The sequence below is a fragment of the Cyprinus carpio genome, chromosome B1 (assembly GCF_018340385.1).
Source record: "Cyprinus carpio isolate SPL01 chromosome B1, ASM1834038v1, whole genome shotgun sequence".
Taxonomy (NCBI): domain Eukaryota; kingdom Metazoa; phylum Chordata; class Actinopteri; order Cypriniformes; family Cyprinidae; genus Cyprinus; species Cyprinus carpio.
The window spans coordinates 28172876-28194109 of NC_056597.1; the positions used below are offsets into that span (position 1 = coordinate 28172876).

Sequence of the window (21234 nt, forward strand, 5' to 3'; positions counted from 1 at the left end):
GCTCATTATCCAGCTCGGATTCTGATGAGGTTAGTCAAAAAATGTACCTCAAAGTTAAAAATGTAAAATTCAAGATAATGTTTTAATTGCTTGTATATCTGTCATAATGTCTCTTATCAGAGTGGAGCATTTTCCTCCAATCTGCATCAGGCTTTCCCGCTTCTCAACTATGACCAGCTTCTTCAGCTGCTGATGGCCTTTAGAACTGTCCCAAATCCAGCCCCTGCCCCGGTGCCAACTCCCCCCGCTGCCCCATCCACTGCCCCGAACCCGGCGCCAACCCTCGCACCTATCACAGCACGCTAAGACCTGCTCCTTTGTTGAGAAAATTTAAAATTTTCTGTTTACATGAGAGTGCCGTAATGATTAGAAGAGCTCTAATAGTCAGTGATATTAGTCTAACTGTCTTTCTGAAATAGAAAAAAATGAAAAAGACAATAGAAATACAAAAGCAAATCAACATATTTCTGGACAGTCTGGAACATTAGAATAATTACTACACAAGTGCAGTTTATACGGGAGATAAAAACTGTCAGTCGATTAATTTGTTGCTATTGTTCTCAGTGTAATTCAACAGTTTGTTACCATTAAAACAATTTTGCTTTTATCAATTTTACTGCCTGTGTGTGTGATTCAGTATTTTGGATGTTAGAAGATTTAATTTATGAATACAAACATGACTAATACATTTCACATGCCAGACCTATATTTTAATATTATTTTAATATAATGATTACTACACTCACGACCCCTAAAAAAATCTGTGCTCAAACCATAACTCAATACACAACACTATTTTAAAATATATAAACTTAAGAACAAAAAATACATAACTAAAATAATAAAAATAAAATAATAAATAACTATTTAGGTGTATCTGTTAGAGAAATAATCAGCACAGATATTTATGGTTTTTAAGAACGGGTAACAGCAGCATCATACTTCATGCTAAAAATATTTCCCCCATATTTCACATCTCAAGCTTTTTAAATAACATACTATTTTTTTATTTATTTATTTATTTATTTTTTTTTAAATAACATAATCATATCATACTTCATGCTACAAAGATTTTTGTCCAAAGAATTTTTTTTTGTAGAAATATTCCAATTACTTTTGACATTTTCTGTATGTTTGAAAATATCTAGAATGTCACAGATATGAGGAAGTTTATTATCCAAGAATCCCAGTGAAATCCGGCCCTAAGGTGTGCCGTAATCTTTTGTTTTGTTTATGTGTAGCATAAACTCAGTTTAAGTATGTGTACAATTATTATATCATAAAAAGGCAACCACGTGACTCATTTCTCTATTTCCCAATTGCTGAGTAAAGTATGACTTGCTAAACACTTTTCAATTGTGTCACCGTGTCACTTCTGCTGATTGGCCAGTTGCATGTCAATAATGTATATATAAAGCATATATCACTGCTGTTTTGATGTCACACAGACAAGTCTTTCATACTTTTGGCATAAAGGTAAGAAGCAAAGGTAGACAAAATTAATAGCATTTACATTTATATTTAGTAATTTAGCAGACATTTTTCTTCAATGCGATTAACACACTTTCTCTATTAGATCAGAGCCGCTCTTCTCGAGAACCATGAAATCTTTTCTCATTGTTGTCTGTGTCTTTGGACTCTGCTGTGCCGTGCTAGTGAGTATCATTCCCATTTAATCGCATGTGCATGTGAAGTTCTACTCATTTTTTACCACCACATTGTTCTGTAACATAATTTATAACGATGGAAATGAAGTGATGATGGTGATGAAGATGCAAAATGACTAATTACTTTTCTTTTTCAGGCAGAGGATGAAGAACTTCGAGAGAAGCGCTCATCAAGCCGTTCCTCAGAGGTCAGTTTGAAATCAAAAACTCTGTAAACTCAGCAAATTCTCTTTAATTTTTGCCATTGCAAAAAATCCTTGAATCAATTAATTTATCATTTTTGAGACTACATTCTGAACATGTTGTCTTTATTTTGAAATCGGTTTTATATAGACAGCAATAGAAATGCTTTTCTACTAATATTTCTACAGAGACAGCCTGGAGGCTTCTACAACCCATACCAATTTCAGCGTCCCTATCCCTACCCGTACTTTCCCCCTTACCAGCCCCAGCCTCTGCCACAGCCTTTGCCTCAGCCTCTGCCACCAAACAACAATGCTCTCCTCAGCCTCTTGCCATTCATCTTAGCACAGCTGGCATCCAACACCCCTGCTCCAGCACCGGCCCCCGCACCTGCACCCGCACCCGCACCCGCACCCGCCCCGGCCCCTGCACCAGCCCCTGCACCAGCCCCTGCACCTGCACCTGCCCCAGCTCCTGCTCCTGCCCCTGGTGGGAGATAAGACATCCATTAAAACTGAGCATGTGTCTGATTGACTTGATACTCTTGTTCTTGGTATATTAAAACAAATAAACTTTGCATTATTGAATCAAACATTTGTGTTTGTCTTATTCTTTAAAATGTATAGGAAAATGTACATTATGAGATTTTTTTGTGTTTTTATTAACATATAGCAGCCAAAAAAGTTTAAATAATAGTCCTTTAATCTGTTTTGAGCAGCGTTCCAGTTACCAGGACTTCTTTGAGTCTCTGACAGACTAGTCAGTATGCGGTGTGTATTTTTCAGGGACTCTTTCCGCAGTTACACACGTCAGTAGATGGCGACAAGTTATTGACTTTTGTTCAGGAACGAAACAAATTACAGTGGGGAAAATATTTATTTGATCCCCTGCTGATTTTGTAAGTTTGCCCACTTACAAAGGAATGAATGTAATTTCCTGTCATTTTTATGGTAGGTTTATTTCAACGTATAGAGACAGAATATTAACCAAAAAAAGGTTAGAAATAGATTTGCATTTCAGTGAGTGAAATAAGTATTTGATCCCCAAGCAAAACATAACTTAGTACTTGGTGCAGAAACCCTTGTTGGCAAGCAAAGAGGTAAGATGCTTTTTGTAGATGGTCACCAGGTTTGCACACATCTCAGGAGGGATTTTTATCCACTCCTCTTTACAGATCCTCTCTAAATCCTTAAGGGTTCTTGGCTGTCGTTTGGAAACACAAAGCTTCAACTCCCCCCACAGATTTTCTGATTGACGTCTGGAGACTTGCTAGGCCACTTCATGACCTTAATGTGCTTCTTCTTCTGGGTCGTTGTCATGCTGGAAGACCCATCCATGACCCATCTTCAGTGTTCTGGCTGAGGGAAGGAGATTCTTGTCCACGATTTTACAGTACATGGCCCCGTCCATTTGCCCATCAATGTGGTGAAGTCGTCCTGTATCCTTAGCAGAAAAACAGCCCCAAAGCATAATGTTTCCACCTCTGTGCTTGTCTGTAGGGATGGTGTTCTTGGGGTCATAGTCAGCATTTCTTTCCCTCCAACACAGCGAGTCGGGTTAATGCCAAAGAGCTCAATTTTGGTCTCATCTGAGCATCAACTCTTTCTCATGATCATCCTTACCCCATGAGGCAAGAGTCAGAGCCAGAATTCTTGCTGGTTGGTAGGGGATCAAATACTTACAGTATTTCACTCACTGAAATGCAAATGAATTTCTAACCTTTATATAATGTTTTTTTTCTGGATTTTTTTGCTTGATATTATGGTATTATGTTATCTGTTAAAATAAAGCTACCATGAAAATTACGGACCCTTCATTTTTTTTATAAGTGGGCAAACTTACAAAATCAGCAGGGGATCAAATAAATATTTTCCCCACTGTATAAGTAAATCAATGAACCATTCACAAATCAGATTAGTTCAAAAGCACTGAATCATTCAAGAACAAAACAACACTACTGCATAACAATGGGTCCTCTGTGGCTTTGATTAAAGCTATTTTTATTGATGGAGCAAAAACAGACAATGTGACTGGCAGTATTGTGTCTAAAATGTAAGTTCTTAATTTCCTCTTTATTGAACTGTTAGCCTATACAAAGGAATGCTTGTCACTGCAGTAACTTCGAAATGGTTGCTTGTTTAGAGGCGTTTTTAAATTTTAAAGGAGGCTTGGACATTTCTTGTACTTACTGTTTTTGTATTTAAAAATGTTAAAGAATAGGTTTATAACTCTTGCCAGAGTGAGTTAACATGGCTCAGCTTAGGTTGTTTTTGAGAACTTGACAGGGCAGAATGTTTATTTTTTTAATTGTTAAAATGTATGTACCTTTTCTGAATTAAAAAGTACATAGTTATGCAGAGGTGCATGCAAGTTTTGGGACATTTTGAGATTTGGTACATATTAGGTCTACTATCATACTATTTTTTTTTTTTTTTTTTCTTAAACCAGGCTGTCATTTATCTTGTTATCATCGTCATATACAAACTCATCACATCATTTCATGTATTTACTCAACAATTCCTCCAACCATACTGGAGAGAGAAGTGGCATGTCTACCTGACAGGGTTTCATGGAGAATTAAAAGTAAATGGCCAAACATATCTGATTTCCAGTTGAGCTGTTTGGAACTTTTCAAAAGTTAATAATGCTGCTCCAGGTGAAATATAACATGGATAATTTATTTGAATAAATGAATGTATTCATGTTTGTAGCTATGGAATGAAATATCACAAATCCTCCTCCACAGCACAAGGGACATAATAAACACTCATGAAGACACTTGTTTCGTTTATGAGTAAATTAGTGTTTTTCAGCAGATCGGTTGAATGAATGATTCAGTGACTCTGACTTACTGATGTAACATAATTTTTGATACTTTTGGTTGCTCTGATGTATGAGTCATAACAAGCACACTTTATGTGCACTTTCCTTATAATCAGAAAGCATAAGACAAACACAAATGTATGATTCAGTAATGCAAGTTTATTTATGTTTTAAGATACCAATAACAAGAGTATCAAGTCAATCATACACATGCTCAGTTTTAACTGGTTTATTATCTCCCACCAGGGGCAGGGGGTGGGTGGGGTGGGTGAGCGGGAGGAGCAGGAGCAGGAGCAGGAGCAGGAGCAGGAGCAGGAGCTGGGGCAGGTGCAGGGGCCGGGGCAGGTGCGGGTGCAGGTGCGGGGGCCGGTGGCGGAGCAGGGGTGGTGGATGCCAGCTGTGCTAAGATGAATGGCAAGAGGTTGAGGAGGGCGTTGGTGTTTGGAGGCTGAGGCTGGTAAGGGGGAAAGTATGGATAGGGATAGGGACGCTGAAATGGGTACGGTCTGTAGCCTCCAGGTCTGTATCTCTGTGGTAATCAGTAGAAGAACAAAGTAATTTCCATTAAAAAAAGAGTCCACATTAAACGGATTTTCAAAATGAAGGCAGGCATATATCAACATAATTAAAGTGCATTTTATGCATAAATGCTTTTGCATTGCTCAGGATAATTTTTGCATTTAAGATTTTAAGAGAAAGTATTTTATGCAATGACAAAAATGTTTGATTTCAAACAGACCTCAGAGGAATGGCTTGATGAGCGCTTCTCTCGAAGTTCTTCATCCTGTGCCTGAAAAGAAACATTTTTTTTATAAAATAAGTTACAAAAAAAATTAACATTTACAATTTGTGGTGGTTAACAGTAGAATAGAGAATGATACTCACTAGCACGGCACAGCAGAGTCCAAAGACACAGGCAACAACGAGGAAAGAGTTCATGGTTCTCAAGAAGAGCTGATGTGATCTAAAAGAGAAAGATTCCTCATGTGTAAATCACACTGGGTAAACAAAACGTCTGCTAAAAGAGCAAATATAAATGCAAATGTAGTTTGTTCTTTCTATTTTTTCATTCTTACCGTTATGCCAAGTGTATTAGAGACTGTTTCAGGTGTGACATCAATGCAGCAGTGATATATGCTTCATATATACATTAACAACATGCAGCTGGCCAATCAGAAGTAACACAGTGACATGTTTGAAAAATGTAACATTCAATATTTTGCAAGTTGAACTTTACTCAACAATTAGGAAATGGGGAAATGAGTCACATGGTTGTCTCTCTTATGGTATAGTAATTGTAAAGATACTTAAATTGAATTTATGCAATTCACAAACAAAACAAAAGCATGAAGCACACCTTAGGGCTGGATATGACTGGGATTATAATGATTATTATTCATTTTCTTTATTATATCTGCCAAGGTTTTCATAGTGTATATGTACTTATACCTTTCTAGGCCTTGAATGAGTCAGTTGTGTTGCTGTCTGCGGGGTAAGAAAGCTCTTGGATTTCATCAAAAATTTCTTAATTTGTGTTCCGAAGATGAACAAAGGTCTTAAAGGTTTGGAACGACATGAAGATGAGTAATTAATGACATAATTTTCATTTTTTGGGTGAAATATCCTTTTAAAGTTGTAGTGTGAGCAAAAAACTATCCATAAGTATGTATTTTGCCAAGGCATTTATCCAAATGAACATTTTACCTAATTTTCCATTTAATTATTTAGTAAGTTTAGTTAATTTCTTTAAGTATGGCAGCCTAGCGTTAAGTGTCCCTGTATTGCAGCTCTGTATCAGGGCACCTACTAAGTTTACGACCCATTCTTTCACTTATCTTGTCCTTGAGATATATCAGCTGCTATTCTTTAATATAGCTACTGCATATCAGTATTTTTTTTTTTTACTTTGTCTTTAGGTACAGAGAGAGACCTAGACATGGCTTGTCTTGCATTAAATCCATGATTATCAGAGATTAGCTAATCCTCTGTAGCAATGTGTCCAGGAAGTTTTTTCCTAAGATGTCACAATTGCACAAACTGACAGTGAGCTTTTGGGGATTTGGGGGATTTTAAGAATTACAACATGACTAAATATTGTCCTTGTATATTAAGGTTTGTACAATAAGTAAAAAAGTAAATGAACGTGCTAGAACTCTTTGATGAGTCCATTCGAGTGCTTTTTGCTGCAGGGGTTGGAATAAATCTCAGTATATTCACATTTGCTTCAGGACATCAAGAAGACTCAAAGTGCTGCAGGGCTGTAAGTATGGATAAATATATGCTTCACTATTTTTGTTACTTCTAGTTAACGTTATCTTCATTGACTTCATTGAAGTATAGAGAAGACTGAGTCAAGGTGTCACACTCTTTACTTCAGTGAATGTTTCTTAGTGTTGGTTAAGTTTTGAAAATATGTACAAAAATAATTATAAAAAAAAAAAAATTAAACAACAAGAAGATACTGGACATTTTCAATGACAACAGGATGCCACTTAAAATGAGGCAAGTTGTCACAATGGATTTCACCATTTAAACAGCTTATTATATGCTTTTTGGGAAAACTGAAACAGGAAAACAATTATAAAACGTTTTAAGGAAAACATTTAAAACTGTCATTTTAATAAATACTGAAATAATCCAGCAGATAACCAGCAAATGTTACACATTTTTAACATTTAAAACAATGTTTCTTACAACCTTTAAAATAAATGTGACATTTTGCCCCAGCCTGACATGAAATGTGAAAATATTTGTGTTTTCATTATCCACCCAATGTACTTTAAACTATTGTGGTTTTAAAGAATGATTCCCACTACAGATATTAGAAGAATATCATTTTGGAATTTAAGTTTTGATATTGAAATATCAATATCAAAGATTTAGCTTTTGTGAAAAATTGTTGACATTAGTTGTCTGCATTTTTAAATGTTTCCCTCAAGCTCTTTTTTGTCTGCTCATGAGTGACTCTCTGTGGCTAACTATAGTACTTGCAGGCAAAACAAGTCGCAGCCTTTAAATCTTGTTTATCTGTCTTATGAATATGCACTTAAAATGCTTGGTCTGTTAAATATCAGTATATCAGTATTGAATTGCTATTAATAATGATCTCACTGTGATTTTATTTGACCTGCCCCCCCCCCTCTCTAAATAAGGTTCAAAAACGTGCCACCCCACAATGAACAGTCTCATTTTACTGACCATGCTGTGGCTCATTCCCTCTGGAGCTGTAAGTTAATGTTGTTTTTGAAAGATGCTTCTACTAACATAGGAGTTTTCTAACACGTCTTATAATGCTGATGTGACATAACTGAGTAGCCCAGCTCATTAAAGCCTCAAACAACATTGTATGAAACTTTATTAAATGACAATGATATCATGTCATTTTGTATTCCCCACAGCTCTGTCACCGTAATAAACCCTGGAGCTCCTCTGGCAGTGATGAGGTAAACTCAGAGTGCTCCTAATCAAAACAAAAGTTAATTTTTTTTAAAATGCATATTTTTCTCAAATTGATCCCCACACTGTGTCACGGTTTATAATATCTTTGCTCTAGAGGATATATGGGCACTATTTTCCTGGAGGTCACGACTACTATGTGAAGCCTGGACCTCTGTTTCCCTTTCTATGGTCCCTCCTGCCTCGTCCAGTCCCGGCCCCAGCCCCAGCCCCAGCCCCGGCACCTTCCCCTGCCCTGACTCCGGTCCCGGCTCCTTCCCCCGCCCTGACTCCGGCCCCAGCAGCCACAGCCTCACCCAGACCCCCAGTCATCAGCACAACTGTCCGAGGAGATGGCTGACCATTGAGCAGAAGTCGTTTTGTAGCTGAACAACGACCAAATGATTTACTTAAAGTACCTTTGAGATTTTATGTAATGCTTTCAATAAACATAATGAATTAAACATAATTAACATGCTATTTGTTACTAAGAAATAATAAAAACTACTTTTCCTTTTAACATTTATTTAGTTGGTAAACCCTTCATTAGAGAAATACGTTTTCTATACACTGCTCCTGAATACGCTTATGTTACCTACATATTACCTACATATTTATAATCATTACAGTAAAACAATTATTTATTTTTTGGAAAAATATCCAACAACTAGCCTTCCTAGCTATGTGACCAAATGCCAATATAAGACATGCATAGACACCCAAAATTATGAACTGAAAATGATTTCTGAATGAATCTTTAGTCATTTGAAATACCTTGGTAGTCTTGTTTAATGGTAATGGCAACTCTGAGGCACTGTGCACTAGGTGTGGTCCAAGTGTCAATAGAAAAAAGAGGTGGATATGTAATTTTGAGATTTTGAGATTGTTTTGGGCGGGACAGTATGACTCCTGAGTCACTACATACTTATTAAACACAGTCTATCTTCTGAGGAAATGTCTTCAGATGAATCTTAGCAGAGATAGTCTTAATTTTTTTTTTCAAATGAAGTTTTGTTGTTTGCATATCCAGTCATGTTTGAGGAATTCCTGGTTGTTTCGTTAAAACGGTTGTCTGTGTCTGCATTCCTATGTGGTCTGAACCCAACTTAATAATAACAGTTATCTCACCACAATGTGAAATGAGTATATTTCTAACTGTGGGAATGACAGAATTATACTGTCATTAACTGAACCAAAGTGCCTTTTCAGAAGCTAACTGTGGTTTTCCCTTAACCAACATAGGAAAGGTGAAGTTGGTGTGATTGAGATTCAGATTAGGATGAGGATTCTGGTGTGGGTGAACACAACGTTGTGATTTATTGAAACAAACCATATTTCTTAGTTCTCTGATGCTTACATGCTATCATGTGTTTTATGGTAAAATGCACACACTGTGAGAATAAATTAACTTATGACAGACTACCACAAAACATAGTTTTTCTGATCAAATTAATCTTTTATTCATTGAATTTTAGTACTATAAAACTCAACCAAAATATCAAATCAACTCATCTGGATATGTTGAATGTTTCAAAATGGGTTAATCTGATGATTCATTCACACACTAAGTGTTTTCTGGATTGTACAATTAAATTATGGTCTGAGGTTTTATATTGTCTGAGGTCAGAGCCTATTTCCCAAATTTTTCTCCAGAGCTGATTGGATGCTTGAGGAAAGGACAGTGTTTAAGTACACCCTTCTCAACTTATAATTTTGTGTTGTATTTAAAGGATTTTAAAGTGAGTGTTTGGCTTTTTTTTTTCTGTCATGCAATATTAGCTATTAATTTCATATTTTCCCATGCGTGTGTGGTGCATAGTATTTATTGTGTATGGCTGAAGCTTCTAGCGTTGCTCGTATGTTTTCTAGCTGGAACATCTGGCGTTCCGGTGAGTCACTGATGTTCATCCAGTTAAAACTTGAGTAGTTTCGAAATATTTCAGGGTTACATTATAGAAATCATACTTCATTCATGCTAATTGATAAATGTTTATTACTTCTCTGTGTGAATGCACTACTGCGTTAATAATCTGAGGTGCAGCAAAAAGTGATATTTCATAATTTATAACACTGAATGCATCATTTGAAAGTCACCTTTCACTGATTATGTAACTTAGATACTATTCATTTTCAATCAACCTTTTCATAGATCTTCCTAAATGCTGTATATATAGAATTTAAAATGCTTTTAGCATAAATAAAACACTGTATTGTATTTTTACTGTATTATTTCAGTTTTTCTATTATTCAGTTGGACCACAATCAAGGAACCCACCAGTAAGAGTGTTTCCATCATTCATTCAGCAACAATATCGGAAATATGTTTGATTTTATTTGAAGTCAGCAGAAATAACGCCACAGGAAGAGCTGAAAGACCGTCTGGGTTCAGCAGGTTTATTCTGATTTGAGATCCAAAGCCAAACTTAATTAACTTTTGCTATGTAACCCTCAAGCAAGCCTTTGTACTTTAAACTGTTTGGTAAATTATCAGAAATATTTTGCTGGAGGAAATCTTCTTCTGTGTGTCAGATCTGAAGCATTTTGATTTATTGAGGAAACCTGCTGCACTCCATGTGTCCAAACAAAAAGAGTTTACATATACACTGGCTCATGTATCAGTAAAATGTGTGCATGCTAATAAAATCTCTGTCAGCAGTTTGTCAGCTCAGCATATTTATCATTTATCAATCCCAAGAGGAGTCATTCAGTTCATTCAGTCTTTTCATTGAATATCATCTGGCCCAAAATGCTCTTATTTTTGCACACTTGTCAGTCTTCTAATTCCTAACTTTACATTATTTCTCTCTTGCCTCTTTCCATCATCAGTTCTCCTATGGAGTGCCAGCTTTCCAGCATGCAACATCTCAGCAATATCCCGCTAATGCAGTTCCAGCTTCACAGCCATTGATGATACAAAACAAACAACACAAGCCTCTAAACCAGCCTCAGCAACAGCAGGTATCAACACAAACTTTCGGGATTCAAGCAGCTCTAGCTTTTTGAAAAAATAATCATGTGTTTTTCCACAGGTTCATCAATTTCTTTACATGGTTCCACAGATTCAACAACGAATGGTAAATGAATCAGTTTAAATAGATTTCAAATCGAATATTTATTCATCATAAGTATGTTTTATTTGGGTGTGATTCCTTATGTAAATGCATTTTAAAGGCTGGACCATATGGTGGATTGCGCTCTGAGGAACTTCAGGTAAAACTAGACGGCAATGATGTTTAAAAGTCTTAGAACACTAGTGGAGATGCTTCTTTTAGCATTAATGTGGTTATATTATATTATATTATATTACAGCCACATATATTTTATTATATTATTAGAATTAATGTCAATGTCACATATTTTCTTATTTAATTAGTGACCTAAAAAAGAAGACTTTGATATATTTGATATATATCTCATAACTTCTGACACCACTGTATCTTTATTTTTTAATGTATGTATTGGAATGAATAAACCTTAGCCTAAATCTCTAATTAAGACACACAAAGAACATGAGACGCATGTGATATGTATCACCTTTGTTCTTATACTTTTTTTTGTATGTATAAAGAACATGAGACCACAACCTGTTGTACATGTTAGCCCTTTAAGACTGACCAATACCTTCCACTCTAGCACCTTTCCATGTCTTCTGAAGTTGAGCTACCCAGCGTTCTAGCTGTACCACCCAGTGGGGATGCCATATCTGTGACTGGTGGATCCAATCCAAATAATAGAGCACCGCCTAGTAGGACTGCTAACATGCAGGACCATGAGTGAGTGCCGTGTGATCGCGTCCTGCCTGCTGAAGACCCCTTAGCCAACACTGGACTTTTGGATTCAGATCATGGGCCTTTCATTTCTGCAGTTGTGCACACTGTCCAGTCTGATCTCCATCACAGTGATCCTACATTCCCAACACCAAAATACAAAGAAGCTCTCGTCCCAGCGTCCCCACCACTGCGTTCTGATACTGTCAACACTAACACTGATATGCACCCCTAAGACAAATCTTTACTGCAAATATGCATATTATATCATGCTAATGCTCTATAAATTGGAGCATAATGGAAGCTTTTAAATGTTTTTCATAGCAATTCAGGTATTTTTCATATATTTTTTTTTACAGCCAGGTCTCATTTATTTTTTTGGCTTGTTTTGTTTATTTTTTGCTGTTTATTTATCTTTTATTCTATGCACAAGAGATATGAACTAAAGTTGTGCCTTTGTGTGGATTAGTCTAAATGTTAATTTAATAATTTTTTTTAATTATGTCTGTCTTTTGTAGCCTACTGTGAACTATGTGTGTGGGCCTCAACATATATATCTGACTTGTAATTAAAAATACTAAGTTAATTACAGCCTGAGGCTCCATCTGTGTTGCATACAGTATAATTGTCATCAAGTGTCAGCAGTGTTAATAGTACTGGAAAAATGTGCACACACAACACTTAACTCAGGGAAAAGTATAGAATTACAGTGTAGAGCATTCCTGATTATTAATGCCATCAGAATCGCCTGTTTATAGAGGATCAGGGAAACCATCTACTGTTAACTTACTTTAAAAATGAATAGAAGCATTTTATTAAATTCTGTGACAAATTTTTCAAGGTCCAGTTTACTGATAAATGTTACTGATTAGTACAATGTATGGAGGCACACTGTAGGCTAAAGGTATCCAAAAATACAAATTACAACAAGATTAATGTCAATAAACTATTTAAATTAGTAGAATTTGTGGAGGCATTTTTTGTTCTAAAGGTATCCATTCAGTCAAAGGATATTTAAAGAACCATCTCTTACTTACCTTTTTATAATCTGAAGAACCTTCATTCGCCACAAAGAAGCTTTTGTGAAACAGAAAGGTTCTTCAGATGTTAAAGGTTCTTTATGGAACCAATTAGACAAAAATGTTTTTCTATGGCATCGTAAAGCAGAGTGAAGTTCAAAGTTTTAAACCACACATGAAAAAATGAACATAAAAACCTTGAGTTTTTTTTTTAACTTCGTAAATGACTTCGTAAATCTTTACATGAAAGGCAGCAAAGTCAAATTACTGACTTTCACTGATGTTTCCCAAAAAATGTAAATCCAGATTATAACTCAAAGAAAGTGGTACTGTATATATTTCTTTTCACACAATATTGCAAGAACCATTTATATTCAATAGAAAATAATTAAAAACATTGCTAAGGTACAGTGGTTTTGTTTATTTTAGTATTTATTATATATATTATTTATGCATGCTCAGCCAGGCAGATGGTTTTTACAGTTTAGACAAGTGAGAACAGTGCTGTCAGATATTATGATTTCATCAGCTTTGCCATAAATGTATTTTTTGGATTGCGTTTGATTTTATTTGTTATATATACTGTCACATACCTTTAATGAATCTTGCCAGATTTCAATATAATTACAAGCACAGCAAAAATTTGCCTTCGAGATAAGAAAATATGTATTCTTGCTTTGAATGCACGTTTTTTTTGTTCTCTATAAAGGAACTTGGCTGGTCACCAAAGCCAATGAGATGCTGATGTTATGGGCCTTTTGTTTTCAAAATGAATAAAAGGGGTAAATCTAGAGAGCAGTATCACAAAATCCTCCTCAACAATCCCTGATCAAGCTCATCAGTCTTAATTAAAGGTAAGGTACTATTAATTTAATAAATGTTCATCAGTAACTTTGCTGTTTGGGGTTGAAGGTCTAATTCTAGTTCTAGATCCTGTTGTAGATGATTACATATAAGATACTGAACAATGAAACTATATCTTTCACAAAAATGTGTATTTCACGTTTCATTTCAGACATTATCATTCAACATGAGAACTCTCTTTTTGCTGGCATTTGTCATTGGAGTGGCCTACTGCGCTCCGGTACGTCATCTACAGTATTTGTCTGTTATATATATATTCATGAATCAGCTATGACAAGAGAATATGTGATACCAGCTTTGACTGTCCTGTTTTTTGACCCACAGCAATCGATGTATTATGAACTAGAGTACAAACCTGTCCTGGCTCCACAGGTTAGTTTGGTCCAAACATGAAATAAATACAGATTTCTTATTTAAAATGACAGCCTAAATGAAATGGATCATAGCATATAGGAATATATAGTTTATGTATAGTAATATATATAAGCAGATTCTTCAGTACTTCTGAAGCATTGCAGATTCTTCAGTACTTCTGAAGCATTTATATATATGTATAATGATCTACAGGGTCTTCCTGCGGCTGCTGCTGCAGCTAGACCTTCTGAAGTCGAAATTGTAAGTGTAAACTTTGTGAAATAGATTTGTTTTAGCATCACTCAATAATATATTGCACACAGATTAATTTAATTTAATTTAATTTAATTTAATTTTTTTTTATTTTTTTTTATTTTTTTTATTTTTTTTTATTTTATTTTATTTTATTTTGTTTTATTTTATTTTTAATTTATTTTGGCAGCTCAGCAGGCTGCAGCTGGAGTTCCTGTAAGTTTCAACTAGTTTTAATTTCATTTTAAGATTTTTACAGTATTGCCTGCTAGTTTGGCATGCAATCGATCCTCATTTTGTCTTATTCTCCACAGGCTCAACCTGTCCGTGGCTTCATTAAGCATGAGATTCCCCAGCCTGGAGGCAGAGAAAGCATTGAAGTTGTATGTGTTTCCACCTTTTATAATTGTCTACTGTTACACACAATGTGAATCTCCAGTATGATGCCCCCATTTCTTCCCAATTATGTAGAAGTGAATTTATTTTCCTCTGTTTTCTAGCTGTACCCATTCGGCTTTCCTCAAGCTGTTCCAGCTGCCCCTGCTGTTCCTGCTGTTCCTGCTGCCCCTGCTGCCCCCAGTACAGTCCAAACTGAACATTTGTAATATTTATTATAAATTCACATATATATATGTGGCTATTTCTCATTTTTTTTGGTATTTTTTAGGCCCCTGTTCCAAAGGACGATGATGATGATCATGATGACTAAACCAGGCTGGTCGGTTCAGTAATAATTAACCTATATATCCATCATAATGCTGTAATGTCATCAGTTTAACAGTTTTTTTTTTTTTTTTTTTTTTTTAATGGAAAATGCAACTTAATACACTGGTCACTCACGCTGACATTTTACATAGAGAAAAAAATATTTTGTAAATAAAAGAAAGATTACTGGAGTAGGTTATACAAGAAAAGTCTATTTAAGTCATCCGACTTCAAATTTTCATGTTTAATCAATGTGTTGCTGCCTTTTTTTGTAATTATTAATTTTGAAATTTACTTGCAATTTCTGAGTAAAAACAGTTACAGCTTTGAGCAACATATTATTCTAACATAAACAATATAATAGAAACCTTTCTATACAATACAACACATTTCTAAAGCCTTCTTTTTTTCTTCTCTCACAGATGAACAGATAAGCTGACCACCAATTCCTGAATGACAAAGAAGCTGCTTGTAGTGTTTAACAAATTGACTGCGTAAATGCTTTCCTGCATTAGAAATAATGACGATCAATCAAAAGGTGCTTTCTCAGTGGCTTGATGCATGAGAGCCATAAAAATCATCGCTTTTTTGCTACCATGTTTTTAAATCTTGATTTATAATAAACCGTTCAATCAATCCCTTACCTCCTTGTGTGTGTTATTGTGTTGTTATGACTATTGTTGTATGCTGTTAATACAAATACATAACAATTCCTAGTTTAGCTGATAATAAATATCATCCCAAAAAATGCTCTTCCAAACCTGACATTGTTGTTTTTTAGTTGCAATTAAACACCACTAAGTTCATACACAAAAAACAAACTCACTTTTTTGATAGCACTGATATTTGGTACCTTCAAAATATAGCTTCAGAAACACAGGCTGGTGATATCAGCACTCCCCACGACTATCATCATTATAATAATAGCTGACAGACAGGCAGAAAATGTCTGACTACAGGTCATTTTCTCAATAACCATCTTTCTCTATCTGTGAGGTCATAATAAAGTCTAGTCTGAGAGGGATTGGCTAAGCGCTAAGCCAGAGACCAAATAAAAGCATGAAAACTCTCAGAGCTAGTGACTCTACCTGCAGCCAAGGTGAGAAAGCTGGTTGACCATTTTGTGCACTGTAAGTGGTTCTGTTTCTATGTTATCACTCAGCACTAGTGCTTCTTCATTGGTTTTGAAAGTCTTAGCTCACGTCTTTGTTTGTATAAGGTTGGTGAATCCATAAACATGTGGACATCTCTCCTGTGTCTTCTTCTGGCTGGTGCAGTATCTGCAGCACCAGTAAGTACATCTTTAAACCTTTTCTTAGGAATGTCTTTGTAGTTCTCAAAGCTTGTTTTATGTCTCTGGGTCGCCCAGCTGTTGAAACTGATCCTTTTTTTTCCATGTGTGTTTATATCTCTCTGTAGCTTTCACCATTTTTCAATTATCTCCCTCATTATGGCAACCCGAAGCAGGTGGGGTTAACCACAAATGAACATTCTTGACTTTTCCGTATCCATAAACAGCAAAACAGTCTTCGGAATCTTTTGCTTTAACCATAATCAACACATTGCACCCAGTTTCATGATGAAAATAGCTCTATAATATTACACTGTATGATGACATGCTACTCTGTGACATGTGTTTATATGATTTATAGGTTTAACTGACTCTCCTGAGGTTGTTACAGAACATGAATTGAACATTGTAATTATAACTGAACTCAACATGTTCTTTTTAGGCATCCACTTAAATTAATTTTAACTCCTTTCATTTGTATTTTAGGGAAATAATGGTGGCTTCCAGGGAATACCATCACAGCCACATCCTGGTCTGAACGCTCCAATCAGCATGGAAATCGTATGGGCTTTTTTATTATTATTATTACCTTAAATATAACAATTCAAAGTGGTACCAGGCTACTTTGTAAAACAAGGATAGTTTAGTATAATTTTTTTAGTAATATTTTTTTTTTTTATTGAATTACTACTGTAGTTTTAAATAATATTTTGAATTAGTTTTTATTTTTAGTTTAGTTAAAGTTTTAGTAATTTTGTTGTGGTTTTTTTGTATTGTTTATTTTTTATTTTTCAAATATATATATATATATAGTTTCTAAATAATAGTCTAAAAAAAATAGTTTTATTTTATGGTTTTAGTTTTAGTTAACCCTGCTGTAAATATGTCCTTTTGGTACCTGAAGTAGTCATTTCTACCTGCCCTAACCCTTAAAATTACTTGTTAGGTTTCTGTAACCCAATGTATTCAGGTTTATTCAGTCATATTAAATAAAAATGTAATTTAATAATTTTTTACTTAATTAATTTAATTTATTTATTGTTTTATTAAAGATGGTACCACATTAAGCATATTTAAGATGACCTGAAAAAAGTATAGTGTTTTACTTTTATTAGGTTAGTGTGCCTGATCTAACCCTTAAAATATTTTTAATAGGTTAGTGTAACCGAATATATTCAGGTTTATTGAGTCATGTTAAATAATCATTTAATTTTATATATATTTTTAAATTAAATGTATTTATTTACATTAAAAAAAAATAAAAAATTCAATGGTACCACATGAATCACATTTGTGGCCCTGGCTGTAAAAACCCAACTCAAAGATCGAAATCGTAGTGAAATTAATTGTTGAAATCAAACTTTGATGCTTCTCATAATAAGATTTTAAGACTTTCCTCCATGGATTTCAAAGACAGTCACATTTTAGATTACCTGAATAAACAACAAACACAACAACAAATTATAGTGTGTGTGCTGTATATCATCCTAAACGTATTATTATTATTATTATTAATTTATTTATATTTTTGTCAAATAGATTTTCCCTCCGCGATTCCCCGCTACTCCAGTAGGGGGAGCAGCTGGCGCATCGGTAAGTCAGTATAGGTTTTCTCTCTGCAAGCTTGCGAAACACTTGTAATCTACCATTGCCTTTTTGTTAAACTTAGCTCAGTCAGTTGAATCAATATACAACGTGTGTATTCGAAAAGAATAGAACATGATTACCACTATTACTGACGCTGTGGCATCTCTCTCTCTCTCTCTTTCTGTCTCTGTGTGTGTGTGTTCTCAGTCATTCCCTACACAAGCGTTCATCAAATACTCTCTCCCTAAAGTTCCCGGCAGAAAAAGCGTGGAAATCGTGAGTGAACAGACACATTCATCAAAGACTAGAGCTGTTTAAGTACACTCTGTATAAAGTAACTTATGTAGAGTGTTGCTTTAGCCTCTGCAAATGTCTCTTTAATTACAGAAATAAACATAATTTTGTGATTCAGCAAAATAATTGGTGGTTTTGTTTTTCTCCTGAAGTTTTACCCCTATGACTTCAGTCAGCGTCAGGTAACGATTATTTTTTTCTGCGAGAACTAGCCTACACTAAAAACAACCCAAGTTGCATTGCTTTGAAACTGTAAATGTGTATAAAATGCTGATGGTAATATTGTAACCAATTTAATTGAAGTTAAAGGTAACAGTGTAGATGTTGTTTTGATTTCAGGACCAACCCAATGTTCCCCTGATACCTCAAATTCCAAATGTAAATTCTTGGAATTAATTCAACATTTTGACATTATTATTTAAAAAAAAACATGTTTGTGAATATTTGTTTGAATGTGATCTTTTATATGTTTGTGAATATACAGGTCTTCCCCTTCGATTTTATGCCACAGACAGTTCCCCAGCAGCCACCTGTGGTGAGACAATTACGCTTTGAGCTTCTGTGGTTTCATAATCACTTGCACTGTTATTGGAATTTGCTGAAAGACTGAATCCTGAAGCACGGTGAGATTTTATTGCAATTTTACACAGAACCCACCATTCCAGGATGCTCCTCCACAAACCCAAGAGGCTCAGCAGCAAACCGAGCCGGAGCAGCAGGCTCAGACAGGACAGGTGTGTGTGGGTTTGAATGAATATGTGTGAGAAGCTTAAAACACAACCCTCAGCAAAGCTCTGATTTGACAACATAATTACTCCTTCAGTGCTGCATTTAGCCAGGATGTTTAACCAAAATGAGAACTTGCGAATCTCATATGTCAGCAGCAGTTTTGCAGAAACAGCAGATTATGTGTGCCACACACCTGTTAATTATCCTTATTTTTTTTCAGGTGTCTAACAAGCCATGAAGACCGGTGAGATACTGCTATGGTGTATCTGAATTTGATTCATTCATTCTACCTTTGAATTGCATCACAATATTGTTTAATATTGTTTTCGACATTGTTTGAAATCACTCCTTCATGCATGTTTTAACATATACTTTCTTATGCCCACAGGCACATCTTTGAAGCTGAGTGAGACAACAACAGCCAAACAACAAGAGTGTGTTAAACTTTTTTGTCTAATGCTATTTAGAATTAGTACATCCTTTTTTTTTTTCTGGAATAATAATTTAAAATGATGCTGATTTTTTAACGTGAAGAAGATGATTTACCCATATGTAGAACAAAAATTTTTAAGTTCTGTAATTGCATGGTATACAGATTGAAATGTGCTGGTTTGATCTTATGCTGATGTGAAAAACTGAACAAATTTAAATGAATATTTTCTAATCTAGGCCTTTTGTGAGTAGTGTTTTCAGTAATAAAGTCGATTAAACAAAACTTTTAAAAAATGTATCTGTAATTTTTATCCTAAAGCAGGAGATGCAGTTTTTAAATGCAATTAAAATAATACAAAACATATCTTTTTTCAAAGTTTAAAAATATTTTTTTTGCAAGGTTACAGTGAAATACTATGCACCTTCACCTTGAACATTCTGCAGTATAATAAACATGATACAGCATGATCAGTATCATTAAATTCATGCTCGTTAAAACTTTAGTAGAGCAAACACTTTATTAGACCATGTTCTACCTTAAGAAAACTTGAAGGTGTGTGTATATCAAATTAGAAACTTATTTAATATGCTCATACAAACAAAATTCAGGGAACTTAAAGAGTTAACTATGAAAAGTTTTGCAATGCCAGGTCATCAGGAATTCTACTAGTCTCTTTACATGCATAAAAAAATAAAAACGCAAGCACTCACAAAATAATAGATCTACAGTATGTTAGCAATCAATCCATTTCTCATATATATTCAAATGTGAAGTAACAGCCAGTTTACTTCTTTTATGATGTTTGCTCAGCTCTACAAGTATTTCTGGTAGTCTAAACAACATACTGTAGATATCTATTTGTCTATCATCTCAATATGCCAGCAAAATCATATGACAATAGATGCAATCATTTTGTTACCTTAATATATATAACTGTATTAAGGCTATGGTTCAGTGTTGTTGATATTTTTGCCTTAAATCTTTATTTTACCCTTTTTTTCTCTCTGTGGAGTTAAGGGTTTTATTTTGTGATTACCACAATTGTTAGAAGACTATTAAATAGGTAAATGGACATGAAATGTTGAATCATAGAAATTAATGATTTATAAAGTAATTATAATACAAAAATATTTTACCTCTGAATACCATGGCAAGATACTGGCAAGATAAGATATTTCAGATAAAAAGATAAAACAATTTAATTAATTAATTAAAAAAAAGAATTAATAAAAGGTTTTGCAAAAAAAATTAAAATAAAAAAAAATAACACACGCATGCATGCACGCACGCACGCACACACGCACGCACACACACACACACACACACACACACACACACACACACATTTATATAGCCTATATGTTTAAACATAAAACTATATTGTATCAAACTAGAAAAACAGCTGCCAATGAATGAATGAATGAAACATCTTCGAATGTATCTTGTCTAGAAAATTGACTGAAAGGGAGCAAGAGTGTATGTCCTCTCTTGCCTGAATCTTTTGAAGCCAGCAAGTGGATATCTATAAACCTTTTATGTGGATTCCTTAAAGCATAAGGCATATCAATCCTTGTAATGCTCCAAACTATAGGGTAAAAAAAATAAAATAAAAATAAACCCAGACGACAACAGCACTAAAGAAGCTATCAGTGTGGTTACAACAATTAGGATCCAAAAGATTTATACCTACTGTATCTCTAAATGAATCAGCAAGAAATGGTGCATCAAGTCTGTAATTAAGAATGTATGTTGAGAAGAATGTGTAATATGAGCTTCATTGTGAAGATTTGTTTTAATTAGATCAATCAATTTGGCAGGCACCCACAAGTCC

At 34.7% G+C, this 21234-nt stretch overlaps 5 protein-coding genes and 1 long non-coding RNA gene across 7 annotated transcripts; 5 read left to right on the forward strand and 1 right to left on the reverse strand.

Annotated features, from left to right (window-relative positions):
- Positions 1 to 1350: 1350 nt before the first annotated feature.
- si:dkey-22i16.7 (cyclin-dependent kinase inhibitor 1C) lies at positions 1351 to 2417 on the forward strand. The gene is made up of 4 exons (XM_042717612.1): positions 1351 to 1476; positions 1577 to 1655; positions 1805 to 1855; positions 2039 to 2417. The coding sequence occupies exons 2-4, from the start codon at positions 1602 to 1604 to the stop codon at positions 2348 to 2350; spliced, it is 417 nt and encodes a 138-aa protein (XP_042573546.1). The 5' UTR covers positions 1351 to 1476; positions 1577 to 1601; the 3' UTR covers positions 2351 to 2417.
- A 2488-nt stretch (positions 2418 to 4905) lies between these two features.
- LOC122135781 (cyclin-dependent kinase inhibitor 1C-like) lies at positions 4906 to 5835 on the reverse strand. Its single transcript, XM_042716006.1, has 4 exons — positions 5750 to 5835; positions 5559 to 5637; positions 5413 to 5463; positions 4906 to 5202 (listed from the first exon to the last, which is right to left on the reverse strand). The coding sequence occupies exons 2-4, from the start codon at positions 5610 to 5612 to the stop codon at positions 4906 to 4908; spliced, it is 402 nt and encodes a 133-aa protein (XP_042571940.1). The 5' UTR covers positions 5613 to 5637; positions 5750 to 5835.
- A 953-nt stretch (positions 5836 to 6788) lies between these two features.
- Positions 6789 to 8678, forward strand: LOC122136080 (selenoprotein V-like). Its single transcript, XM_042717613.1, has 4 exons — positions 6789 to 6933; positions 7826 to 7899; positions 8072 to 8116; positions 8227 to 8678. The coding sequence occupies exons 2-4, from the start codon at positions 7849 to 7851 to the stop codon at positions 8467 to 8469; spliced, it is 339 nt and encodes a 112-aa protein (XP_042573547.1). The 5' UTR covers positions 6789 to 6933; positions 7826 to 7848; the 3' UTR covers positions 8470 to 8678.
- Positions 8679 to 13617: 4939 nt separating this feature from the next.
- LOC122135782 (translation initiation factor IF-2-like) lies at positions 13618 to 14969 on the forward strand. The gene is made up of 7 exons (XM_042716008.1): positions 13618 to 13748; positions 13910 to 13978; positions 14083 to 14130; positions 14326 to 14371; positions 14543 to 14580; positions 14679 to 14747; positions 14865 to 14969. Exons 2-7 carry the CDS (start codon positions 13925 to 13927, stop codon positions 14967 to 14969), a joined length of 360 nt encoding a protein of 119 aa, XP_042571942.1. The 5' UTR covers positions 13618 to 13748; positions 13910 to 13924.
- A 67-nt stretch (positions 14970 to 15036) lies between these two features.
- On the forward strand, positions 15037 to 15705 carry LOC122136081. Its single transcript, XR_006153906.1, has 2 exons — positions 15037 to 15082; positions 15492 to 15705. It is a non-coding gene; the product is annotated as an uncharacterized LOC122136081 (long non-coding RNA).
- Positions 15706 to 16128: 423 nt separating this feature from the next.
- scpp5 (secretory calcium-binding phosphoprotein 5) lies at positions 16129 to 19675 on the forward strand. Of its 2 annotated transcripts, XM_042717614.1 has the most exons (12): positions 16129 to 16199; positions 16289 to 16360; positions 16489 to 16536; positions 16847 to 16921; positions 17900 to 17953; positions 18155 to 18223; positions 18394 to 18423; positions 18581 to 18619; positions 18726 to 18776; positions 18892 to 18975; positions 19191 to 19214; positions 19359 to 19675. In XM_042717614.1, the coding sequence occupies exons 2-11, from the start codon at positions 16307 to 16309 to the stop codon at positions 19206 to 19208; spliced, it is 522 nt and encodes a 173-aa protein (XP_042573548.1). In that variant the 5' UTR covers positions 16129 to 16199; positions 16289 to 16306; the 3' UTR covers positions 19209 to 19214; positions 19359 to 19675. The 2 variants fall into 2 exon arrangements, with proteins under 2 accessions (XP_042573548.1, XP_042573549.1); XM_042717615.1 differs by lacking the exon at positions 18581 to 18619.
- Positions 19676 to 21234: the final 1559 nt, after the last annotated feature.